The sequence below is a fragment of the Hyaena hyaena genome, unplaced genomic scaffold, assembly GCF_003009895.1.
Source record: "Hyaena hyaena isolate Hyena2069 unplaced genomic scaffold, ASM300989v1 scaffold_632, whole genome shotgun sequence".
NCBI lineage: Eukaryota > Metazoa > Chordata > Mammalia > Carnivora > Hyaenidae > Hyaena > Hyaena hyaena.
In genome coordinates, this window is record NW_024081263.1 from 602,708 (window position 1) to 627,817 (window position 25,110).

Below are 25,110 nucleotides of genomic sequence, written 5' to 3' on the forward strand. Positions count from 1 at the left end.
CTCAGATTTCTAGATATATTACAAAGATATAGTAACCCAAATTGTATGGCCCAAAAATAGACACATAGACCAATAGAGAAGAGTAGAAAGCTGGAAATAAACCCATGCTTATATGGTGAAGTAACCTATGACAGATAAGGCAAAAATATACAGTGGGGGAAAGGCAGTCTTTTCAATAAATGGTGTTGGGAAAATATATAAAGAACTTATATAACTCAACATCAACCCAAATAATCCAATTAAAAGTGGGCAGAAGACATGAACAGACAGTTCTCCAAAGAAGACATCCAGATGGCCAACAGACACATGAATAGATGCTCAACATCACTCATCAACAGGGAAATGCAAATCAAAACCACAATGAGATATCACCTCACACCTGTCAGTATGGCTAGAATAAAAAATAAAAAACAAAAACAAAAACAAAAACAAGAGACAACGAGTGTTGGTGAGGATGTGGAGAAAAAAGAACCCTCATGCACTGTTGGTGGGAATGCAAACTGGTGGTGCAGCTACTGTGGAAAACAGTATGGAAGTTCCTCAGGAAACTAAAAATAGAACTACCACATTATCCGATAATTCCACTACTGGGTATTTATTTACCCAAAGAAAATGAAAACACTAATTTGAAAAGATGTATGTGCTCCTATGCTCACCGAAGCATTATTTACAACAGGTAAGACATGGAAGAAACCTAAGTGTCCATCAATAGATGAATGGATGAAGATGTGGTATGTATGTATAATGGAATAGTACAAAATTTCCAGAGATAGAACAAAGCCTGCCACAGGCAGAAACTCACTACATATACCATAAACGTGTCGGAGGCCGAGCCAGCTCCGGCGGGTCCAGGGGTCCCTGAAGGATGGACGGTGTCGGCGAAAGAGAATGAGAGAGCCCCGAGATTCTTTCTGATCACCAGGCAGGCATCTTTGTCCTGTCGGTTTTGGTGTCTTTATTTAAAGGTTCAGCAACAACATGAAGTCAGAGAAAGGAATTTCTACAACGGGAAGCCTTTTGCAATAACAAGTTTTTGATATTCTGCAGAATTATCCCAGTCATAGTGAATTTACAACTAAGTAATTAACAGGATGCTCTTAGTGAAAACAGGATAACATATAGGTTAAGTTAGGAATCATTGTGTCTGACTCTCAACAGGATGAATATCCCGGTCATAGTGAATTTATGACCAAGGAAATAACGGATGCTCTTAGTGGAGAACAGGATAACATATAGGTTAAGTTGTATATAGATAAGCGAGGAGTCATTCTGTCTGGCTCTCAAGAGGATGAATGTCTCTGAATTGGTTTGTTTGTAGAAACCATCATGGGGGTCCTAAATGTGTCCGTCTTTGCACCTGGGTTTATGTTTTAGCTACTCTTATCTATCCTCATCCCAGTTGCCAGTATAAGGGAGGGTGTCTGTGGAATGTAGGCCTTGAGGAAGAGACTGCGATGCTTCACCAATTAGTAAGTTATGTTTTGCCCTATTTGTACCTTAACTATAAATTAGGTTCTTCTGACATGGGACCAGACTCAATTGTAACTCATATATTCTTAACCCAATTTATTATCTAAGTCTTGGATAAGCAAGACACATAGAAAAAGCCTTTTGAAAATAAACCACAGAGCTTAAATCTAAAATCTCTTTTGTAAAGGCAGGAATATGCTTTTCCTTATGAGGTATTGTTGCAGGATTCTCGCTCAGAGAGTCGTGACACCGAGACTTTTCTTTCCAGGAAGCAACTTTATTATGCCGGCACCGCTCAGTTGGGTTTGTACCCAAAAGAACTGAGTGGCCTACATCATATGCATAGGGTTTTTTTATGCATTTTCTATTCCTTTTTCTCCCATATATGGTAATACACATAAACATGCAGTCTGATTAAGTTGTTTCAGTTTACAGGAACATGGGGGATGTAGGCAGCTGGACTCATATCTAGGTGACCTTGAAGTCTTCTCTTCTCTCTTCTTCATTTTTTTCTTTCTCCTTAGGGAGGGGTTCCTACCACAGTATCTGTATTCAGAATATGGGTCTGATATGGAATATTGTGAGGCCTGGTCAATACCAGCAGGCTTATATCCAACATGAGCCAGTAGTAGCAGAAGAAGATACCAGTTTTCATTTCTCATGGCAGGAGCTGCAAACACTGCCACTTCCTTGCTGTGACTGCCATCCAGAGAGGCTGGTGCGGCTCCCGGCATAAACGAAAGTGTGTGGGTGAACTAACATACAGGACACCCTCCTTATACTCTGTTCTGTGTGGTCACTAACTCTTTCTTCTACTGGCCTTACTGATCTGAAAAATGGCTGCCATAACATTCGTTGGAAAGGCAGATTAGTCATATTACTTTTTCTTACAGGGAGTGAGACCAGTACAATTTTTAGAATTGCTAACACTCAGTGCTTTCTGCCTCCCTTGAGCAAACTGTGTTCAATACTTTCAGCAACAGTACTATTGCTTTCTGATGCTAACCAAAACGGTGTTGACACCCACGGAAACCCAAGAAAGTGAGGCCAGAAGACCCAGAACCACGCTTGTGATTTTACTTTCCATTCCTCTTTTGGGTACTAACTAATAGAGGTGTCAGGTCATGTCTTCCCCGTTTCCCAAGCCCAGCTCCCTTCCTACTCATGTCCCTGGTTAGGGTGTGTCCAAGCATTCTTTCTTCCATTCCTGAGTGTAACTACTATTTTAAGTGCCTTTAAGCCCTTCTCGAGTTTGTTGGTAATAATCGACCACCAAACAGACTCTGTCACCCACCTGATCAAAGAAGACAGAGGTGCAGCCAATTCTCATGTGCCCATTTTTTTTCACATATTATTTGTCCTGAGATGGGGAAGGGCTTCCAACATGCTACCCAAAATCTGCTTCTTTGGCCTTTTGATTATTTTGTGCTGAAGGCCCTTGAGAAATAGCAGACTCAGGAGGAGCTCTTACCTCCCTCTTTCTACCTCCACGTAAGTCATGAAATTTCCCGTGACAAAGATATTCTTCCTGGGCCAGAAAAAGAAGAATATTCTAATCGATAGAGACTGGGCATTGATACCAAAAGGGACTTGTACAAACTTAATACAATAACTTGTGACGAAAGATCTTTTTCCCTTAGTTTTCCCATGTATTTCCTACTCCCTGTCTCACAAAGCACTGCCCTCAGTCCCAGCCCCTTTGTTGTGTCTCATTCCCACAATTTACTGTGTGTGTGTGTGTGTGTGTGTATGGTAAAAAGCTATATAAACTTTTAGGGCCAATGGCTTCTTTGAATCCTCATTTTCTTTCTGAACACTCTCATGCGCCTGTAAAAATATTAAATACGCTTTATGTATTTCTCCTGCTAATCTGTTTTATGTCAGTTTGATTCTTTTATCTTTAGTGGTTTTAAATTTATTTTTGAGAGAGCGAGCACAAGCGAGGGAGGGGCAGAGAGAGAGGAGGACACAGAATCTGAAACAGGCTCTAGGCTCTGAGCTTTCAGCACAGAGCCTGACGTGGGGCTCAAATCCATGAACCGTAAGATGATGACCTGAATGAAAATCCCAAGTTTATCCCACTGAGCCACCCAGGCATCCCACGTCAGTTTAATTCTCAGGTCATCCACAAAAACTAAGAGGGTAGAAAAAAGCTTTCTTCCCCTGAAGACAGATGCCTTCTGTCTTCCCCTCCCATCTAATACCCACCTCTGTTCAGTTATACCAGAAAATATTTAATCTACTTCCTCATAACTAGGAAAATTTCATGCAATGTACCTTCACTGCTTGGAATGCACACTCGGAACCACATTGCCTCCCCTTTTATTCATGTAAGTACAGTGTATTTGTATTTGTATTCAAATAAACAGGGAATAACTTCAGTATAACTATGTTCTATGCAATATTTTGGACATACTTCTACTAAAATATTATTTGTTATGTACCAGAATTTTGAATCTAATGGGACATCCTGTATTTTTTTCCCAAGCGGGGAAAAGGTAGCACATAAAAATACAGAACCTCCAATAGGTAGAAATGTCACCCAAATGAAGAACCATTTTCAAACTAGCAATGTGCCATGCAACATTTGGCACATGCTGTTGTTTGTCTGAAATTCAAGGTTAACTTAGCATCCAAGATATTATCTGGCAACCCTGTCTGTTTGGCTTCTCGAATTATACCGGCTAGGAGCGCACATGTACAAGGATTGACCAAGGACCACACAGAGTTCATGTATCCGGATTCCATGCATCGTGAATCCCAGGATCCTCTAAGACTAAGAGCTCACACCTTAAAGACAGTAAGATGACAAAAATGCACAGAAACCACCAGCTGGAGAGGATGCAGTCCTGAATGGGAAAACCAGACCTCCTAAGATGAAATGTCTGAAGTCGTGACACAGGTGACCTGAGTCGTTCCCATGGCGCCGTCCGCTCTGCAGCTGAAACAATACACAAACAGGATTTGGAGTTCAAACAAAGGTGGGATGTCAATTTCAGAGTCAAGGCTTGGAAAAGATACAAGGCCAAACGTGTTGACTAACGGAGCATAACACTATTTGCAAAGATGTTCAGGATAGCAAGTCCAGCCAAGAACCCAGCGGGCAGGAAATGAGGGGGTGCAGCGTACGTGTCGGCAAGGGCGAGCTGGCGGGAACAGCATCTGGGGGGTAACCTCCCTCCCAAACTTGAAGAAAATGTATACCGGTTAGGTGATGAGAGTAACAGCAGCTTATGGTAAAAATACGTGTAAAGAAAAGGACAGTTAGGTAATGTTTTACCAAATGAAACTTGACACTTGAAACGTTAAAGAATCAACAGAGATCATTAGCAACAGATCTTTCCAGAAGCAACCGTCCTGTCTGCAAAGAGGTGCTGAGTGTAACAAAGTTTCCTCCCCAGTCTGTTACCAACTTGGACACCTGTTGAAAGCAAACAAGATTTCAAGAGAAATCGACACAGAGCCTCAGAGTGCTTTACCCCAAGAGCCAGCAAGTATTTCCTGCAAAGGACCAGCTAGTTCTTATTTTATGTTTGGTCAGCCACATACCATATTTATAAATGTTCTTATTTGTTCTTTTTCTTTTAATATTAATTTTTGTGTTTCTTTTTTACTACAGGAAAATATCCATAAATAAAATTTGCTATTTTAATCACGTTTAAATATGCAAACCACGTCACTGGTTTTTCCTGTCGTAAAATTTTCTGTACATTCTCAGTGTTGTGCAACCACCATGATTCTCTACTTCTAAAACTATCATTCCCAACAAAAGTCTGTGCTCATGAAGCAGTAGCTCCCCATTTCTCTTCTCTCCCTGGCTTCTTATCTATTCTTTTTCTCTATGAATTTGCCTCTTTTGTATATTTCATGTAAGTGACATCTCACATTATTTGTCCTCTTGTGTTTGTTTTATTTCACTTGAGATTTGTTTGTAGTCTAAATGTGAATATTCACATGGAATATCTTTTCCCATCCTTTCTCTTTCCATTTATATGTGTCTTTAGAACCCAAATGTATCTCTCAGGGGCGCCTGGATGGCTCAGTTAGTTAAGCATCCAACTCTTGATCTTGGCTCAGGTCATGATCTCACGGTTCATGAGACCGAGCCCCGTATAGGACTCCGCACTGCGTGAGGAGCCTGCTTGGGATTCTCTCTCTCTCTTTCTCTCTGCCCCTCCCCCGCTCACACTTTTTCTCTCTCAAAATAAATACAAAAATGTTAAAAACACATACAAAAACCAAAATGTGTTTCTTGTAGACAGTATGCACAGTTTTCAGCATTCGAGTCTTAACACTCTTTTTATTAAGTACATTAAACACATTTTTTTTGATGCAATCGCAAATGTTATTGTTGATTCTCTTTCATTTTGGGTCCATCTATCGCTAGCGTATAGAAACACAATGAATTTTTGTACTTGTCTGGCACCCTGCAATGTTGAAAAATTCGTTTATTTGTTCCCCTCAAGTTTAGTGGATTCTTACTGTGCGGCTCTCAGCCAGTTAATGGTAATGGTATTATCTTGGAACACCAGGGCACTTGCCTGGTTCCACATTACTTGGGGCAAGCCCCCCTCCCCCAACATTTCCTTGACAAGACCCAATGTTCTGGCCAGACCGGACCTTGTGATTGTTAGTACGATTGCAAGGGGCACTAGGGCTTCTGTGGGAACCAATGCTATTCTCATCAGAAGAAAAATTTTACAAAGGAAAGGTTATTTGAAGACCATTCTTACGAAAAAGGTTTAGAACCTTCCCCACAAATATTAGTGAAAAGTTTAAGCCATCTGAGCAGGTGACCTTAACTTATTCCGTCTGTCAGAAACATAATTCGGATCCAATGTGTCTTTTATAAACCAGTGGGTTTTACATTATCATACCTGGATCATGGCTAAAATTTTAAAATGAAAGCTGTGGATCTCTCTGCATCTGGGTGTATGTCTGTAGATGTCTATGTATGTGTGTTATAAATGTGGGATTTTTTCCCCATTTCCAGATGTATCAGCAAAATTAATTTGTAAAGTGCATGACTTAATTGGCTGAAGGACAAGCATAAATCGGGTATATTCTTAGATATGCAGACACTAACCTAAATGTTTTTCAAATTCACATGATCTAGAATAATCTTCAGTAGATAGATGGTAGTTCACATTTGTAGGTTTAATTAAAACAGGTCTTTCTTTAGAGCTATCAGCATTCAGCATGATGCAGACGAACAATTCTTGTTCCACCAAGGTTTGTAAAGCTCCCATAAGCTCTTGTTATCTGTTACAGGATTTGTTAGCAAGAAAGTAACTTAAGACCACAGCAGTTTAATGTCTCATGAAATCTTCAGGAATGACCGAAACATAATTGTTGAAACAAATAGTGAGTTCAAAAGGTGTGAGATGAAAGCTTATAAGTGACGTTTGCAGCAATAATTATGCATTATAGTACGTCTACTTAAAAATAGTTTCCAGGGGCGCCTGGGTGGCTCAGTCGGTTGAGCGTCTGACTTCGGCTCAGGTCATGATCTCACAGTTCGTGGGTTCGAGCCCCGCGTTGGGCTCTGTGCTGACAGCTCAGAGCCTGGAGCCTGTTTCAGATTCTGTATCTCCCTCCCTCTCTGACCCTCCCCTGCTCACTCTCTCTCTCTCTCAGAAATAAATAAAACATTAAAAAAAATAGTTTCCAAAATTTTTTTTGTAACTTGTAATCTTGAAGTTATACCGAGACTAGTTAAATGATGGTTATTCATTGAATATATAAATCATTTCCAAATAATATAAAATACAGAAACATTACCGAACATAGGTTTATCCTTTTTTTTTTGGCTTCCTTTTACAGAAGAGCTAAAGATAGGGGGGTCGATTGTTAAACATGTTTTGTGCCACATTAAAAAATTTCCTGTGAGGAAAAATAAACTGCTAGAAATTAGGAAATGTTTTTCTAAATCTGCCAACCCACAGAATGCCAGTGTAACAGACATTCCACAATTGCTTGCTTATTTTCACTAGGAATTAAAGATTATAGGTGTGCTTGGCCAAAAAGCCAGAGTTTGGACCACGGTGGCCTCGGCCCGTGTGTGTCCAATGAGGTTTGCTGCTCTTTACTCAGGAGCTCCCCCTGGTGTTTGCTTTGGTATTGTGGCCTAGTAGGCTCTGTAGTAAATCACCACCCTGCGTCTCCACCTAGTGTCTATCTGTGGTACTGCATATTCTGGTGACTTCTCAGAACGCCTCCCCCCACTAAAATTGGGCATACAATTTTCTGATTTTCCTCCCCAGAAAGAATATGAGAGTTCGTGGTTTCCTATCAAATGCGCCCCAGTGTTAAGTGTGGGGAGGCACCTGACCAGCCAGAGTGGAGACTGTGAAGAATTCCCTACTGGTTGATGGAGTTGGCTTCATGGTCACGTGGGGGCGCAAGAATCTTTTAACTGGCTTCTGAATTCTCACGGAGGAATTTTGTCATTTGGTCGTTGTTAACTCTGTGAGGAAGGAAGGAAGGTCTAGGGCTTATTCTCCCATCTAGTTGATGTTACTCCCAGGATTAATAGAATTTTCACTTTGAGTTGGCTGCCAGTGAGTTCCTAAAGAAAAGTGAGAAGAATCTTATCGGAAACTGAAAGAATGAGGCTTCTTATGATCTAGGGCAGAAAGCTTAGCGACACTGTCCCTACTGGTAGGTGGAAAGTAGACAATGGGCTTAATGAGCTGAGTGATACAGCTAAGATCATTTTCAAGCAAAACATTGAAGATGCCATTTGCTTTCTTCTTGCTGATTTTAGGGAAAAGTGAAGGGAGAGAAATAAATTGAGTCAAGAACTAACGTAAGAAGAGCGAAGACATGAAGGTGTTGAGGGTTCTTTCTAGATAGCAAGTGAGCTAAAATTTAGCACTGGATTCTGAGGAACTACCAAATCCAGGAGATTACTGGAAAAACGTTTTTATACACCAACTGGGCATGTAAGTATGAAGCCATCTGATACGACCTCAGAAAGATCCAGATGCGGCCAGAGAGGATTCAGCCACACAAAGTCCCTTTAAAGAGACTGAATTGTCTCTTGATAAAAATAAAAGTATTTTATGAAGCCTATATATGTTGAATCCGGCTGATGATGCAAACATGGAGAAAGAACATATACACAACAGGGGTTGTTTCAGGAGTCTTTAAATCTATAATAAAACACTTCCCTTCCTGAGACAAATTTATGTCATCTGCTAAGCAGCTATGGATAGAAATATGGGAAGCTATCACTTCTGTGAAGGTAGTACCTTCCACCTGGATTTAGCATCGAAATAAGAGAATGAGACACTCACCCGGTTCAAATAGACCGGTTTGTACAACCTGCAGGGTCTCAGGACTATTTTCTCCTGCCCCCCAGACAGTTACATATTCGCTTGTGTTTGTGGACAGAGATTCAGTTCTTGGGCAACAAAACTCACAGAAGCAGAGACGCAAGCTAAGGTCAATGTTCTTCAAGTTATGGGACAGTTAACCAGGCCAATTAAAGATCCATTCCGTAGGACCGTGTGTATCTGATCATTCCATTAGGGGTCACCCATGGGAGCAATTGATAGTTTTCTCATTAGGGACGTTCTCCATGGCCATCAGTCCAGAAGATGGCAATGCAATTTTAAGAGCCAGAATCTCACATTTACAGTACACGATCTAGGTCCCCTCAGTAAGGTCAATGCTGTGTGGACTAGTATTGATCCAGTGACTTTGATGTGATGTCTCTGGTCAAACTTTATTCCCTTCAACAACAAACAGAACTGGGGAAAAGTCCAAAATCCATCAGCTCCTAAGGAGCACCAGACACATTATGCACCAAGCAAGGTATATTGGGGAATTTACGGCAAGCAAGGAATTTTGTTCCTATTTTTGGGATATTGAGGAATCATTCCCTGTGCTACCAGGAGATATTACATTGGAAACTGACGTTACTGCGATTGAGAAATGACTTTCGGATTGGACAATGGACTGATCTAGTTTTGTATGTGGGACTTTTGGGACCTGTAGACATTCAAGTAGTGGTGATTGATACCGCTGAGTGTATTGTGAGGATAGATGTGTTCTATATGGGTAATACTTCTCGTTATTGTAAGGGATGTCCCCAGTAGGAAAATGTCATCATTCAATGTGTGTTAGTAAGATGAGTGTACTCCAGGAACACCTATCTTCCCCAGGATTGTCCTGTAGTCCCTTCGTAATAGTAGAGGATGCCATGGTAGAGGGAAGCAGGTCACTACAGAGATCATGGAGATAGTGGAGGAAAAGAAGCTTACTAAAAATGTCACATTATCACAATAGCTTGGTGTGCTAAATCAAAAAGGGGCACCTGGGTGGCTCAAGGGGTTGAGCGTCCGACTTCAGCTCAGATCATAATCTCACGGTTGGTGAGTTCGAGCCCCACATCAGGCTCACTGCTGTCAGCGCAGAGCCCGCTTTGGATCCTCTGTCCCCCTCTCTCTCTGCCCCTCCCTGGCTTGTGCTCTCTCTTTCTCTCAAAAGTAAATAAAACATTCAAAAAAAAATTTAAGTCCAATGATACTTGGTGCTCCACTGTGGACTGCTGAAGTTTGCAATTGCCATTGTGGATGTTATAAAGTCATGGAATCCATGGTGCAGACTGAAGGCACATGTTAAGTGATGATGACTTGGCAGGGGCGCCTGGGTGGCTCAGTCGGTTAAAGGTCTGACTTTGGCTCAGGTCATGATCTCAAGGTTGTAGTCTTGAGCCGCCCCCCTACCCCCCCAGGATCTGTGCTGACAGCTCAGAACCTAGGGCCTGCTTCGGATTCTGTGTCTCCCTCTCTCTCCGCCCCTCCCCCACTTGCACTTGGTCTCTCCTTCCATTCTCAGAAATGAAAAAACATTAAATTTTTTTTTTTTAAGTGGTGATGACATTGCTAATGCCTGTTATAAGACAGTTCCTCATTGCCTTTTGGGTTCTAGGGAGGTCTGAGCCTTCCTGCCCCACCTCCCTCAGAAAAGAGCTGCAGAATATAGAATACTTCCTGCAGGTTCATTCCTGTGACTCTTGATCTCTTGGAAGGCATTTGGCAGGTGAAGAGCAAAACAAAATCAAAAGCAAAAACAAAACAAAAACCAAAACACAAACAAACAAAAACCTGTTAAGACTGACTTTGTTTCAAGTTCTGAAGCCCATTGGGTAAGTAGAGGGCATGTAGGAGAGCTAGTAAGAGAAGAGCTTGTAGAAAGAGTGTCTGGAAGGCCTAAAGATAGAGAAATGCTTGCAGTCCGGTCCTGAGCTCCGGCAGCACCCCGTGGAGGCAGGACATTGGCCAGAGGGGCAGCAGAAGAGCTGTGCTGTCAGACTGGAACCCCAGATTCCAGCGTGTCACCGCGTGGGGCATGGCCGGGTCGCTGCGCCTGAATGCGCACTGGCCCCTAGTAACCGGGTAATCTCTTTGAACATATTAACTGATAACCAGTCTGATATAACCTCTTCCTTGTTGTCACCCCACCATCTTGCTACCGTACGAGCCTCTGAAATCTAGAGAGCTCTGATGTGCAGGATTTGTGAAAATAACGAACTCAGCCCGGAGGGAATGAAGACTGTAACATTTTGTTGCCGGTAGAAGATAAAAGCGTGACGTCACACGTGCACACGGGAACTGAGAACTGCTATATTCGCTTGTATGGGTTTTGTTTTGGGTTTTTTTTTTCCCATTTCCTTTTTGTATCCAAGTTTCCCAGAAAATTGCTGGGTGACTGTTATATACTGAATGAATGGTTGCTGAATTAATTAAAGACTTTTATTTTTATTTCTTTTTAATTTTTTTATAGTTTATTTATTTTTGAGACAGAGCATGAGTGGGGCAGGGGCAGAAAGAGAGAGACACACACACAGAATTCGAAACAGGCTCCAGGCTCTGAGCTGTCAGCACAGAGCCCGATGTAGGGCTCGGACCCACAAACTGTGAGATCATGACCTGAGCCGAAGTCGGACGCTTAACTGACTGAGCCATCCAGGTGCCCCTAATTAAAGACTTTTAAAGCTCTTTATACTGACACCATGCTGTGTTTTGAATGTTCTGTAGCATGTTATTTTATAATTCTGCCATCAGTCTACAGATCTCTATTTACAAACCTATTGGAAAGATCAAAGGATGCTATTTTAGTTTGACTGTCTCTAAATCCCAGGGGTTTTGTAGACTTTTCACAGATTTATGATTATGAGACTTTTTCTTTTGAAAATTTCATGCTTCTCCCTTTTGAGTCCCTAAAACTAAATTATGTATTTTTTCGTGCATATTTATTACATATATGTATTGGTAGATAGCCATTTTGAAAAATTTTAATTTATTTTGCAATTTATTTTTGATGCTACCTTAGAATATTTTTAAATGTTGCATTATCCTTTTTAAACTTCTAATACAGAAACTTACCAAAAAATTTAAATCTCGTAAAGGTACAGCACTAAAAGTTAATGGCTTTTATCATTTTTATGAATATTATTATAAATTTTGCCTATTTCTCTAAGGCTTGTCAACAGAGGTTTTAAATGAGTATTTAGTAAAATTTACCTCGGTTAGTTAGCATATTGCTCAATAATGATTTCAGGAGTAGAATCCAATGATCCATTCCCTACATTTAACACCCAGTGCTCATTCCAAGTGTCTTCCTTAAATGCCCCTTGCCCATTTAGCCCATCCCTCTACCCATAACCCCTCCAGCAATGCTCATTTGTTCTCTATATTTAAGAGTCTCTTATGTTTTGTCCCTCACCCTGTTTTTATATTAATTTTGCCTTCCTTCCCATATGTTCATCTGTTTTCATAAATTCCACATATGAGTGACGTCATATGATATTTGTCTGTCTCTGACTGACTCATTTCGTTTAGCATAATACTCTCTATTTTTTTAAAATGTTTTATTTATTTCTAGGAGAGAGAGAGAGACAGCATGAGCAGGGGAGGGTCAGAGAGAGAGGGAGACACAGACTCTGACACAGGCTCCAGGCTCTGAGCTGGCAGTCAGCACAGAGCCCGACGCGGGGCTCGAACCCACGAATCGCGAGATCATGACCTAAGCGAAAGTCGGACGCTTAACCGACTAAGCCACCCAGGCGCCCTTAGCATAATACGCTCTAGTTCCATCTACATTGTTGCTGGTGGTAAGATTCCATTCTTTTTGATTGTTGAGAATATGTGTGTATATACCCATTCATCCATCGATGGACATATTGTCGATAGCGCTGCTAGAAACATTGGGGTGCATGTGCCCCTTTGAAACAGCACCCCTGTATACCCTGGATAAATACCTAGTAGTGCAATTGCTGGGTCATAGGTAGTTCTATTTTTAAATTTTTAAGGAACTTCCATACTGTTTTCCAGAGTGGCCGCACCAGTTTGCATTCCTCTTTTTCCTCATCCTCTCCAACCTCTGTTGTTGCCTGAGTTGTTAACATTAGCCATTCTGACCGGTGTGAGGTGGTATCTCACTGTGGTTTTTATTTGTATTTATGTGTATTTTATTTGTATTTGATGTTGAGTGATGGTGAGCATTTTTCATGTGTCTGTTACATGTGTCATGACAGAGAATCATGTCATCTGCGAACAGTGAAAGTTTGACTTCCTCCTTGCCAATTTGGATGTCTTTTATTCCTTTGTGTTGTCTGAGGGCTGAGGCGAGGACTTCCAGCACTATGTTAAACAACAGTGGTGAGAGTGGACAACCTGTTGTGTTCCTGATCTCAGGGGAAAGCTCTCAGTTTTTCCCCGTTGAGGGTGATATTAGCGGTGGGTCTTTCCTATACGGCTTTTATGATCTTGAGGTATGATCCTTCTGTCCCTACTTTCTTGAGGGTTTTCATCAGGAAAGGATGCTGTGTTTTATCAAATGTTTTCTCTGCATCTATTGAGAGGATCCTGTGGTTCTTATCTTTTCTTTTATTGATGTGATGTATCACATTGATTGATTTGCAGATATTGAACCAGCCCTACATTCCAGGTATAAATACCACTTAATCATGGTGAATAATTCTTTCAATGTAGTGTTGGATCCAGTTGGTTAGTATCTTGTTGAGAATTTTTGCATCCATGTTCATCAGGGAAATTGGTCTGTAGTTCTTTTTAGTGAGGTCTTTGTCTGGTTTTGGAATCAAGAATCAATGTCTTTAATACTATCCCATCTTTCTATCCAGAAACATGCTGGCGGTCTACAATTTTACATATATTTTGCTGATTCCTTTAAAAATATTATGACTTTTAATGTATAGAATTGTATCACTATGCGGTGCGCCTGAAATTAATATAACATTGTATGTCAACTAGACTTGGATAATAAAAAAAATTTCAAAATAACTTTTCTCAAACTTCTTATTTGATTAATTGCAGATATTTTATCCATAGTTAACTTAGTACCGCAATTGTAAATGGGATCCGTTATTCCATCATATCTTTTTATTTTATTTTACATACTTTTCCAACTTCTGCGAACGGTCCTGATTTTCCTGCCTCTATCTTGGTCTTTGAGTAGCAGTTCCTGGAATTCCTTAAAACTGTGTCACTTTCATGAAAGTATTTTCCTGCTTTACTTTTCTTGAGCCTTTTCTCCTGGTAAAAATACAACGAGACCAGTGAACAAAAATGAGAAGACCTCAAATCAGCGAATATGTTCTGCATTCTCTAGAGCAAGCTGAGTCTTGACCCACCAGTTTTGATAAAAACCATGACCCCGGTCCCAGGGTTTGAGTAAATTTTCTGGAGACCAAGTTCCCAGGGCAAGATCTGGGAGGGCAGCTTTGATAGTTTCAACTCTCACATTTGGACGCCAGGGGATCCGGATGCCAAAGGGATTTGCAAACAGCAAGGGCAGTTTGCAAAGTTTTAAAAATCCTTTCCAAAGCTTGATCATTTAAAAATACCTAAATTTACTACCCCTTTTCTTCTTTTCTTAACAGTTTCATTCCTAGCGGACCCAGATGATCTGACTGTCACAGACCGCACAACGGGACTTCTCTGAGATGTATTGTCATCTGTGGGTGGGTCTCAGGTCCTCTCTCTGATCTCGCTCAGATTCTTCGGTGACCAGGGCAGTCCTCACACCTACGTGAACCGGCAGCCCCAAGGAGCTGACTGCACTCCCCGGGCTGGGGACTGCCAGGGACCGAGGGATGAAAGCCTGTTGTTTGGATGTGAGTGTATTTGTGAAATACCCTCAGGCCGTGTATGTCACACAAGGGCACCTAATGTTGGCCTCTGCACCGCTAAACCTACTGCTGCAGGCTGGGCAGAGCCGGTCTGTGTGATCCAGGGGGCCGTCGGGTGGGGGGGAGGTCTGAGGTCGGTGCCAGGAGAGGTGAGGCTGTAGCTAAACCAGAGGCACTGACCACATGGAACAGTCCAGGTCTAAATCTTTCCCTGGGAGGGGCAGCTGGCTGGCTCAGGCAGCATGAGCAGGCAGCTCTCGCTCTTGGGGTCATGAGTTCAAGCCCCACACTGGGCATATAGCTTACTTTTTTAAAAAATTCATAAATCTTTCCCTGGGGACAGTGACCCTGAATGGTGCCTTGCCTTCCTCACTACAGACGTAGAACACAGAGCTCCCCTAAGGGACAGCCAGGGGTTTACTCACTCTTTTTCCACGTCCCGGATGGAGTCAGGCAGGGGCTGGTTCCTGGTTTCAGGAAGGAGTTGGGCAACAAGACCAGCGAGGATGGAGAAGACTCCATACACGATCCAGGGCAGGTGGGGCGAATACATGGTTAGGATCATCAAGACGGGAGCCAGGGCTGCCCCGATATTAGCAGAAATTCCCAGGATTCCTAGAGCTGTTGCCCTTGGGGTGCAAACAATACAAAAATAATTCAGTACAAACCACACATGTAATTTGTGATGTATAATTTTGCTTTGATTATGGGAGATACCACACCAGTGCTTAGATACATGAAGGTTGACAATATACTCTTACATTTCAAATATACTCTCTCATTTGCTGGCAATTTTTTTCAAGTGCACAAGTGGGTTAGGACATATTTTCATTATTTAAAAACTACTCTTACCCACAGCACCTACCATTTAGTGGCTCAGTACCTTATGTAAGCTGATACATTAAAAGACTTAACCCAGTGCCCTGCCAAAGCAGATTTTCATAAATTCTGGCTGCAATTTTTGTTACTGTCAATGCTATTCTAATTGATGCTTTTGATAACTCATCAGTTTTCTTCCCACTATAAATGTTAATTTGCTGGGAAAGGTCTGCTTTGCTCCTACTAAAGCTTCCATGAGATTTGTACCTGATTACAGTAGGAATTAGTTCGTTTCCATGGACAGAAGAACACATAACTGCTGCCGCGCAAACTCCGACTCCCAGAGTCGACAAAGCAAGACGCAGGGTCTGCATTTCTGGAGAGGAAGACCAGGGAGACTCAGGAAGGAAATCAGAGCCAAAGGAACCACCATCCACCAAATTATAAATGAAAAAGACACAATTAGAATGTTTGCATGTGTTAGATGCATTGTAGAGAAAGTGCACAGAAGCAGAGAATGTATAGTGACGAGTAGCTGAGAAATGTGACTTATCTGTATGTTACAACATCAATAGAGATGAAAAAACCTGAGTTATTTTCATTACCTCTCTCTTACATATCAGAGATTTTCCAAAGATGGAAAGGGGAACATGAGTTTGCTTTCATTTATTCTGCCCAGTGTCTCCTCTGCCTCACATGTGTAAAGTAGGACTGTGTTATGAATAATTACTGGGGGATGTGAAACTTACCAATGTCCTTGAGAACTTTAAGCTCTGGGTACATACACGATATTGACGAGGTGCTAGTACTGCAGTAGAAGGTAATAAAAGAACAGGAGTTTCCGGGCACCTGGGTGGCTCAGTCGGCTAAGTGTCTGACATTGGATCAGGTCATGATCTCATGGTTCGGGAGTTCAAGCTCATGGTTCGGGAGTTCAAGCCCTGCATCAAGCTCTGTGCAGACAGCTCAAGAGCCTAGAGCCTCCTTTGGATTCTGTGTCTCCCTCTCTCTCTGCCCTCCCCTGCTCACTCACTCTCTTTCTGTCTCTCTCTCTCAAAATTAAACATTAAAAAAAAAGGAGTTTTATTTTATGGATAAGCTGGAGGGTAGCTTGATCTAGAGTAATATTTGGAGATTTAAGAATAAAGATCCATATTAGGGGAAAAAAAATAGTTGGACTTTGGAAACCCCCGAAAGGAAACTTCAGAGGTCAGTTTTCTATTCAATAATTTTTTTAAAAAATCTCATGAAAACATTACACAACAATGGAGTAAGCTATGTGCCACACCGTAAACATGCATCATTGCTGATTCCCAGATGGGGGCAGAGCCACCAATCTGGGATCCTGTAAAGGACACAACTTTGCTGGGAGTTAGGTGAAGTGTGGGGACCACCTAGATTCCCCTATTCATCACATATGATCATTTACTTTAGTAAAATTGATTCTAAGACAGGCTTTAACTGCTTAACTGCTTGCTCCCATGGTATACTTCTGTGCCTGAAGACAAGATATTTTTATTTCCTTGAAGTCAAAAGTTTCCCTAAACCAGGATTGCAGGGATGGGGACCTAATGCAAGACTAGACATCAGGAAGTAAATTGTCACCAAAGCTGTAGTAACAAGAAAGCAACCAGGCAGAGGAAGTGACAGTAAATCAGGTCCTCCTATGAGACACAGTTACATATAATGGCCACAATCCCCTCATTTACAATTATAAGTGTGATCAGTCCAAGCCCAAGGACAAGGGGTGCATTCCTCTCCTAGAGGAACTTCTAGGACTAAATGGCACCAACTACCAGCTACTTCTCACATATGATGAGGATAGGCATATGCCCGAGCCAACTTTTCCTGACCTTTAACTGTTTCCCAGCCACCACATTAATGGTAGAATCTGTCCTAAATCCTCCGATTGGTTTTAGGGAATCATTAGAACTATATTCTCCCTTTCCTTGTGGGAGTGCAGTCCCTGAGATATTTCCTTTCTTCAACCTGTGCTCTTTTCTCACCTTCAGGCAGAAATGTGATGGTCATAACGGAGATTCCAAAGAAGGACAAGAAAATTGTCTGGCTTATTCGACGGCCCACATGATTCAGGGCCAAAACTGCAATATAATTGGCTGGGAAGTTGATTAGGCCAAAGAGAACCTGTGACAGGTAAACGTTTGTTCCAATGTGCTGGAGGTGGAGATTCAGGCCATAAAAGGACATGTAGGTTCCAAATCTGTGGGACCAAAGGAAAAGATAGACGCTATCAAGTTTAGACCTTGTTCTACAAATGGCAACAATAAATATTGTCAGACAGGCAGCCAGTGGTTGGTGGTAAAAAGGCACGGTCTGTTTTGTAGAATATTCTACATGGTAATGATTTAAAAACTGTCTTAAACAGATACCATATGTTTGCGCGTATAGGTGGACTAGGAGGAACTTAACGAAGGGCCGTGGGGGGAGAAGAAGGGGAAAAATAGTTGGGGAGAGGGAGGGAGGCAAACCATGAGAGACTCTTGAATGCTGGGAACAAACTGAGGGTTGATGGCGGTGGGGGAGAGAGGAAGGGGGGGTGATGGGCATGGAGGAGGGCACTTGTGGGGATGAGCACTGGGTGTTATATGGAAACCAACTTGACAATACACTATTTAAGAAAGAAACAAAAAACCAAAAAACTGTCCTAAAATATTGCATGATGATGGAGGTCATAATTGTTACCTTTTTTTGGTGGGTGGGGAGTATAGTTATTAAGAATACATATGGAGGCCCTCTAGGGGTTTAGTGGTTTTTTCTGTATCTTCATTTGGGTGACGGTTGCATATACGCATATGTAAATATTCATCGATGGTATAAGTTTGTGCATATACCTGTATATGTACCTTTATATATATATAAACTACAAACACTTTACTGTTTGTAGTTTTCTCTCAATTAAAGTGGGAACCAACATGTGAAGAAACGTCAAGCCAAAGCCTCTACTATAAGTGAAGTTCACAGTCTCAGTTTCCAGCCGATGAGCCTGGCAGGTGATGTAATAAACAAAACTCATTGTACGATTAGTTCTGGGTCAGTCTTTGTGTAACTAAAAGATGCAATTATCTTTTTTTTATGTTTATTTATTTGTGTGTATGTGTGTGTGTGTGTGAGAGAGAGAGAGAGAGAGAGTAGGGGGAACAGCAGAGAGAGGGGGAGGGAGAATCTCAAGCAGGCTCCACCTTATCATTGCAGAGCCCGACCAGAGGCTGGATCCCACGCCTGTGAGATCGCGACCCCAGCTGAAACCAAGAATCAGAAGCTTCACTGACTGTGCCACACAGGTGCCCCTTAAAAATGCAATTATATTTACAGCGTCCTCATGTTTTCTCTCCAAATCTGTCCCCACAATAGCTTGTACCCTTTGATAGGAATAGATTCGTGTCTCCACTATTGGAATAGTCTTCATGCACAGCGTGAAGCCCACCTCACAAAGGACGCAAAATAGATCCTTCTGCGCAGGGTAGGTGTGTGGAACAAATCACGCAGAGAAGTTTTTTTCTGTGCTGCCTCCAGCTCCTCCCGCATGCTGGATCTCAAAACCTTCAACAACAGCAACGAGAAACTGTTCAGTTGTAGCAAAATGTAGGCACTGAGAGACCCCTCTTGGAGGATAAGCTAGGCCATTTGCTATTATATTTAGTAGGAAATAGACACCAAAGGCGTCCTTGCACGTGAAAGGTGGATTAAGGAGTGAAAGGAACTTCCAGATAATTACGTAGCAACAAGGACTCTTTAAACACAAGACCTGAGTGGGCCGCAGGGCATCAGAATGGATGTGTATGTTAGATATTCAGATCAGGAAGGGAATCAAATGCAAGTTACTTGGATTAAGGTCAAAGTTCCATTTATGCTAAATGGGCACGACAGGCTTGGAAGCTAAGCTTGAACTCAAAACTGTGAGATCATGACCTCAGCCGAAGTCGGGCCCTTGACCAACTGAGCCACGGGCCCCTGTCACTGCCTGATTTAAACCTGGCTAGTTCTACCTTAACCTGTAAGACCCATTTCAAATGTAACTACCTTCAAGTAGCATTAAGTTCCTACACTCCAATTCCTACATATCCAAGATATGTCTCCCTCTTTGGTATTCACATTCCACCCTTGCTTTCTTTAAAGAGGCTTTATCAAGCTTATAACATTACCTGTCTATTCATGAACCTGGCAGTGGACCCATCTGCAGATTCTGGAAAATGGTCCACATACCCGTGGACCCAAACAGCAGGCCCACTGATGAACCCTGCTAACCAGCCATGGTGACTGGTGAAGGTTTTTGGTTTCTTTTTCCTGCTAAAGCCAGACTGTAAAGACTGGAAGAGATGACTCCTCCAAATGCACAAACACAAATTAGGGGGGAAAATATTAATAAGAGAGTTGGTTCTTTTTAAACAGATGAACAAAATTGACAAGCTTTTAGCTAGACTGACCATGAAAAAAGAGAGAACACTCAAATCAATAAAATCAGAAATGAAAGAGAAGATATCACAATTGATGCTACAGGAATAAAGAAGACCATGAGGGACCATAATAAAAAGTAACATGCCAGGGCGCCTGGGTGGCTTAGTCGGTTAAGCATCCAACTTTCGCTTAGGTCATGATCTCGCGGTTTGTGGGTTCAAGCCCCGCGTCGGGCTCTGTGCTGACTGCCAGCTCAGAGCCTGGAGCCTATTTCAGAGTCTGTATCTCCCTCTCTCTCTGACCCTCCCCTGCTCACACTGTCTCTCTCTCTCTCCTAGAAATAAATTTTAAAAATATTTAAAAAAAAAAAGTAACATGCCAACATAGTGGAAGAAATGGATCAACTCCTAGAAGTGTACACGCTACCAAAATGGAATTAAGAAGAAATAGAAAACCTGAAGAAACCAACAACTAATAAGGAGATTGAAACAGTCATACAAAGTATCCTAAAAGTAAAAGCCTAATACCAGAGGGCTTCCCAGGTGAATTCTTCCTAACATGAAAGCTATTAACACTGATCTTTCTCAAACTTTTCCAAAAATAGAATAAGAGGAAACACTAACAAATGTGCTTTATGAGGGCAGTGTGATTCTGACACCAAAGTCAGACAAAGACACAACAACAGGCCCATATCCCTGAATGAACAAAGGTAAAACAATTATCAATAACATATGAGTAAACCAACTTCAACAGCACATCGCATACTGTGAATCAGGGAATTTATTCCTGGGATCTAAGCATTATTCAACATAAGCAAAATTTAAAAATGTGATACACCACACTAGAAGAATGAAGGTTAAAAATCATATGATCTTACGGGGCACCTGGATGGCTCAGTTGATTAAGTAAGCATTTGAAAAATTATAAACACTGAAGAAATTAAAGCAGACACAGGAATAAAAGAAATAAATCCCATATTCATGGGTTGAAAAAGTTAATATTATTAAAACAGCCAGGGGCACCTGGGTGGCTCAGTTGGTTAAGTGTCTGACTCTTGGTTTTGGCTCAGGTCATGATCTCATGGTTTCATGAGCTCAAGCCCTCTGTTGGGCTCTGAGCTGGCAGCATGGAAACTGCCTGGGATTCTCTGTCTCCCTCTCTCTCTATCCCTCCCCCACTCGCACTGTCTCTCTCTCTCAAAATAAATAAACAAACTTAAAAAAATACCCATAGTACCCAAAATGATCTACAGATTTAATATAATCCCTATCAAAATCTTAATGGCATTCTTTACAGAAATAGAGAAAACGATCCTGAATTGATGGAAAGGCTTCCAAATAGGTAGGATTTGGGGATCTACAAAGGGCTAAGGAGCAGGAAAGTCCAGCAAGAGTATTGTAGTAGGAACGGCCAGGTCTGGGTGCTTGCCCCTTGGGTAAGTCAACTTTCACCAACTTTCACATTCTTGGATCATCTATTGGCCTTGCTCTTAAGACATGCTTGCCATAAATAAAGAAACAAACAAAGAAATAATGCTTGCCCCATGGCACCTGACTGATGGTTCCACCAGACTGTGTCCAATGGGAAAGAGATGATTCCCTAAATGAAAACCAGGCTGCGATTTGGAAGAACAAATGGACACTGGGCCGCTCAAAATGAACAATGGCCACTAGAGGCTGGAAGCACCAGACCACAGAAAGCTTGGTGGGCCATATTTAAGGACATTGACCTTTATCCTAAATGCAAGAGGGAACCTGTAGAGGCCGTTAAGCAGGAGCGAGGTGGTTAACAGGATCGTGCTTACATTCCTGAAGCATCCTCTGGCTTCTTTCTAAACAGTGGATGAGAATGGGGCAGTATTGGAGGTGGGAGAAAAATAGCCTGGAGGGAAGAGGATCTGGAGTACAGTAGTAGCAGTGGAGTTGAGAAATGGTTGGATAGATTCAAAATATATTAGAGATTATACGTGTTTTTTGTCTATGTATTAGTGCTATTCTTTCTACGGCCTTAATGTTTTTTTAAATTTGATTTCTTTCTCCCTCACCAATGATTCACAGATGTGAATGTTGTAATTGTATCAAATCCTTTGCAGGATGAAGGGTCAAATAAATTTTTTTTTTAATTTTAATGTTTGTTTGTTTATATCTTTGAAAGAGAGAGAGAGAGGCAGAGAGAGAGAAGGATAGAGGATCTGAACCAAACTCCACACTGGCAGCAGAGAGCCTGATATGGGGTGTGAACCCACCAACCACAAGATCAAGAACCCAGCTGAAGTCAGACACTTAACTGACTGAGCCACCCAGGTACCCCTCAAATAAATGTTTTTAAGAGAAGAAGGCTGGGGAGGAGGCAGAGAAGGAGAAAGGGGAGGGGAAGGAGGAGGAATGGAAGGAGGGGAGGGGGGGAAGAAGGAGGAGGAAAATAATCCCGAGTTCCAGTCCAAGGCAGCAACATAGGAAGTCCCTGAACTCACTTCCTCCATAGGACACACCAATCTATACCTATTTACAGAGAAATGCATCCTGAAGAAGATGGGTTCATCCTGAGGGTTGACTGAACAGCTTCTGCACAACAAATGATAGAAAGACCAAACGGAGAATGACGAGACAGATGGAGACACGATAGAAAAGGGAACCCCCACCTCGGCCACTGCAAACTGGAGCAGGGAGGGATAGCGCTAAAGGACCATGAGCAGACTTGTCTGCTCTAGGGCACAGGAAAATTAGGCCAAAGTTGAAAACAGCACCTGAAATATAAAAGAGCACACCCTACAACTCTGCCAAATGGCAGGGCTGCTGTTGGCACACTGTCCAGGTCAGAGGGGCTGGCGAGTGCCAGAGTTTACTCCCCTCCGCCTTGATAGCATAGATGGGAATAGGGTCCAGGAGCCTTAGTCAGCTTACTGCCTCAGTGAGCCCTGAGCCCCTAACCCATACCAGCTCCAGTGAGCCCACCAAGGTGCCCCAGTGTGATGCACACCAGGACACCCCTGGCCAACGCTGACTACAGCTCTGGCTGTCTCTCCTGCATGACACAGGTGCAAAGCACCTTGGAACCCTCCAGGCTAGCACCTCTTTGGCTCCAGATGACTTGCCAGCGCACCTCCTGTGTGGAGTACCCTTGGACCCCCCCTGGATTGTACCCACCTCAGCTCCAACCACCTGCTCTGGTGTCCCCTGTACAGAGTGCCCCGGTACAGCCTTGCTTTCACTCACTTCAAGTTCAGCTGTTCTGCCAAGGTGGCCTCTATGCAAAGAGACCTGAGAACACCTTAGATTGTGCTCACTTAAGACTCAGCTAAGGCACGTGCTAGGGTGCCTTCTGCACGGAGAGCCCCAGGAGCCTCAGGCTTGCACTAACTTCAGCTTCAGCTGCCCTGCAAAGGATCACTCTGTGTGGAGAGCCTTGGGACCACCCTGGCCCATGCCCACTTCAGCTCCAGGCATCCCACCAGGACAACCCTGGCATGGAGTGCCTCAGGACCCCCAGCTACGGCTCTAGCCAGCCAGCAAAAGTCACCAGGCACACAGAGTCTACACATGGGATAACCGTCCATTCACAAGATGATTCTTTCAAGTTTCAGAGAAATGCTGTTCCAGCTAATTCATAAAAACAAACACAAGAAGTCAAGGAAAATTAGGAGACAGAGAAACATGCTCCAAATGAAAGAACAAGAAAAAACCTCGGACAAAGAACTAAATGAAAGAACATAAGCAATCTATCTGATAAATTCAAAGTAATGGTCATAAGAATGCTCATCAGACTGAAAAGAAGAGTGGATGAAATCAGTGAGAACTTCAGGGAGGAGACAGAAACTATAAAAAAGAACCACTCAGAATAAAAGACTACAATAACTCAAATGGAAAAAGACACTAAAGGGAATCAACAGCAGTATAGTGGATGCAGGAGAACATATCAGTGATCTGGAAGACAGGGTAATGAAAAATACTTAAGCTAAAGAGCAAAAATAAAAAAGAATTTTTATTTTTTAAATTTATTTTTATTTTTTAATTTTTACAAATAGTTTATTGTCAAGTTGGTTTCCATATAACACCCAGTGCTCATCCCCACAAGTGCCTTCCTCCATGTCCATCACCCCCTTCCACTCCCCCCCATACCCATCAGTCCTCAGTTTGTACTTAACAGAGGACCGTGGGGGAGAAGAAGGAGGAAAATGGGGGGGGGGGAGGGAGAGAGGCAAACCATGAGAGATTCTTGAATGCTGAGAAAAAGAATTTTTTAAAATGAAGGTAGGTTATGGACCTCTTAGATAACATAAAATGAACATTCATGTTATAGAGATCCTAGAAAAAGAAGAAGAGGGAGAGAAAGGGGTAGAAAACTTATTTGGAGAAATAATAGATGAAAAATTGCCTATCCTGGGGAAAGAAACACACACCTGAATTTAGGAAGCACAGAGAGCCCCAAAAAAGATGAACCCAAGGAATTCCATGTCACAACACATAATAATTAAAATGCCAAAGATTAAAGATAAAGAGAGAACTTTAAAAGCAGCAAGAGAAAAGCCACTAGTTACATGCTAGGGAAACCCTATAAGACTATCAGCTGATTTTTCAGCAGCAACTTTGCAGGCCAGAAGGGAGGGACATATATTCAAAGTGCTGAGAGGAGGGGGGAAAAAAGCCTATAACCAAGAATGCTCTACCCAGCAAGATTACCATTCACACTTGAAGGAGAGATCAAGAGCTTCCCAGACAAACAAAAGGTTAAAAAATTCATCACCGCTAAACTGACCCTATGAGAAATGTTAAAGGAACTTCTTTAAGTGAAAAAGAAAAGGCCAAAATTAGAAGTGAGAAAATTCTAAAAGGAAAAAACTGTCATAAGTAAAAGCAAACTTATCATAAAGACAGCAGACCAATCACTTAGAAAGCTAGTATGAAAGTTAAAAGACAAAAGTAGTAGAATCAATTACATGTAAAGAATTAGTTACGGGGACTCACAAAATAAGATGTAAAATATGACAATATATACGTGAAGTGTGGAAAGGGAGATGAAAAGGAATGTGTTCTTTTAGAATGTGTTCAAACTGGGGGCGCCTGGGTGGCTTAGTCGGTTAAGCTTCCGACTTTCACTTGGGTCATGATCTCGCGGTTCGTGGGTTCGAGCCCCGCGTCGGGCTCTGTGCTGACTGCCAGCTCAGAGCCTGGAGCCTGTTTCGGAGTCTGTGACTCCTTCTCTCTCTGACCCTCTCCTGCTCACGCTGTCTCTCTCTCTCTCTCTCC

General features: G+C 42.2%; 1 protein-coding gene across 1 annotated transcript in view; it reads right to left on the reverse strand.

The window, feature by feature from the left end:
- Positions 1-13,872: 13,872 nt before the first annotated feature.
- LOC120249211 (solute carrier family 22 member 9-like) overlaps positions 13,873-25,110 on the reverse strand; it is a 33,234-nt gene continuing 21,996 nt past the window's right edge. The window contains exons 6-10 of the mRNA XM_039257720.1: positions 18,894-19,009; positions 17,455-17,669; positions 15,716-15,824; positions 15,055-15,258; positions 13,873-14,033 (exon numbers count right to left, since the gene is read on the reverse strand). Of these exons, the coding sequence (XP_039113651.1) occupies positions 13,973-14,033; positions 15,055-15,258; positions 15,716-15,824; positions 17,455-17,669; positions 18,894-19,009 (705 nt within the window). The 3' untranslated portion in view covers positions 13,873-13,972. The remainder of the gene's footprint in view (positions 14,034-15,054; positions 15,259-15,715; positions 15,825-17,454; positions 17,670-18,893; positions 19,010-25,110) is intronic.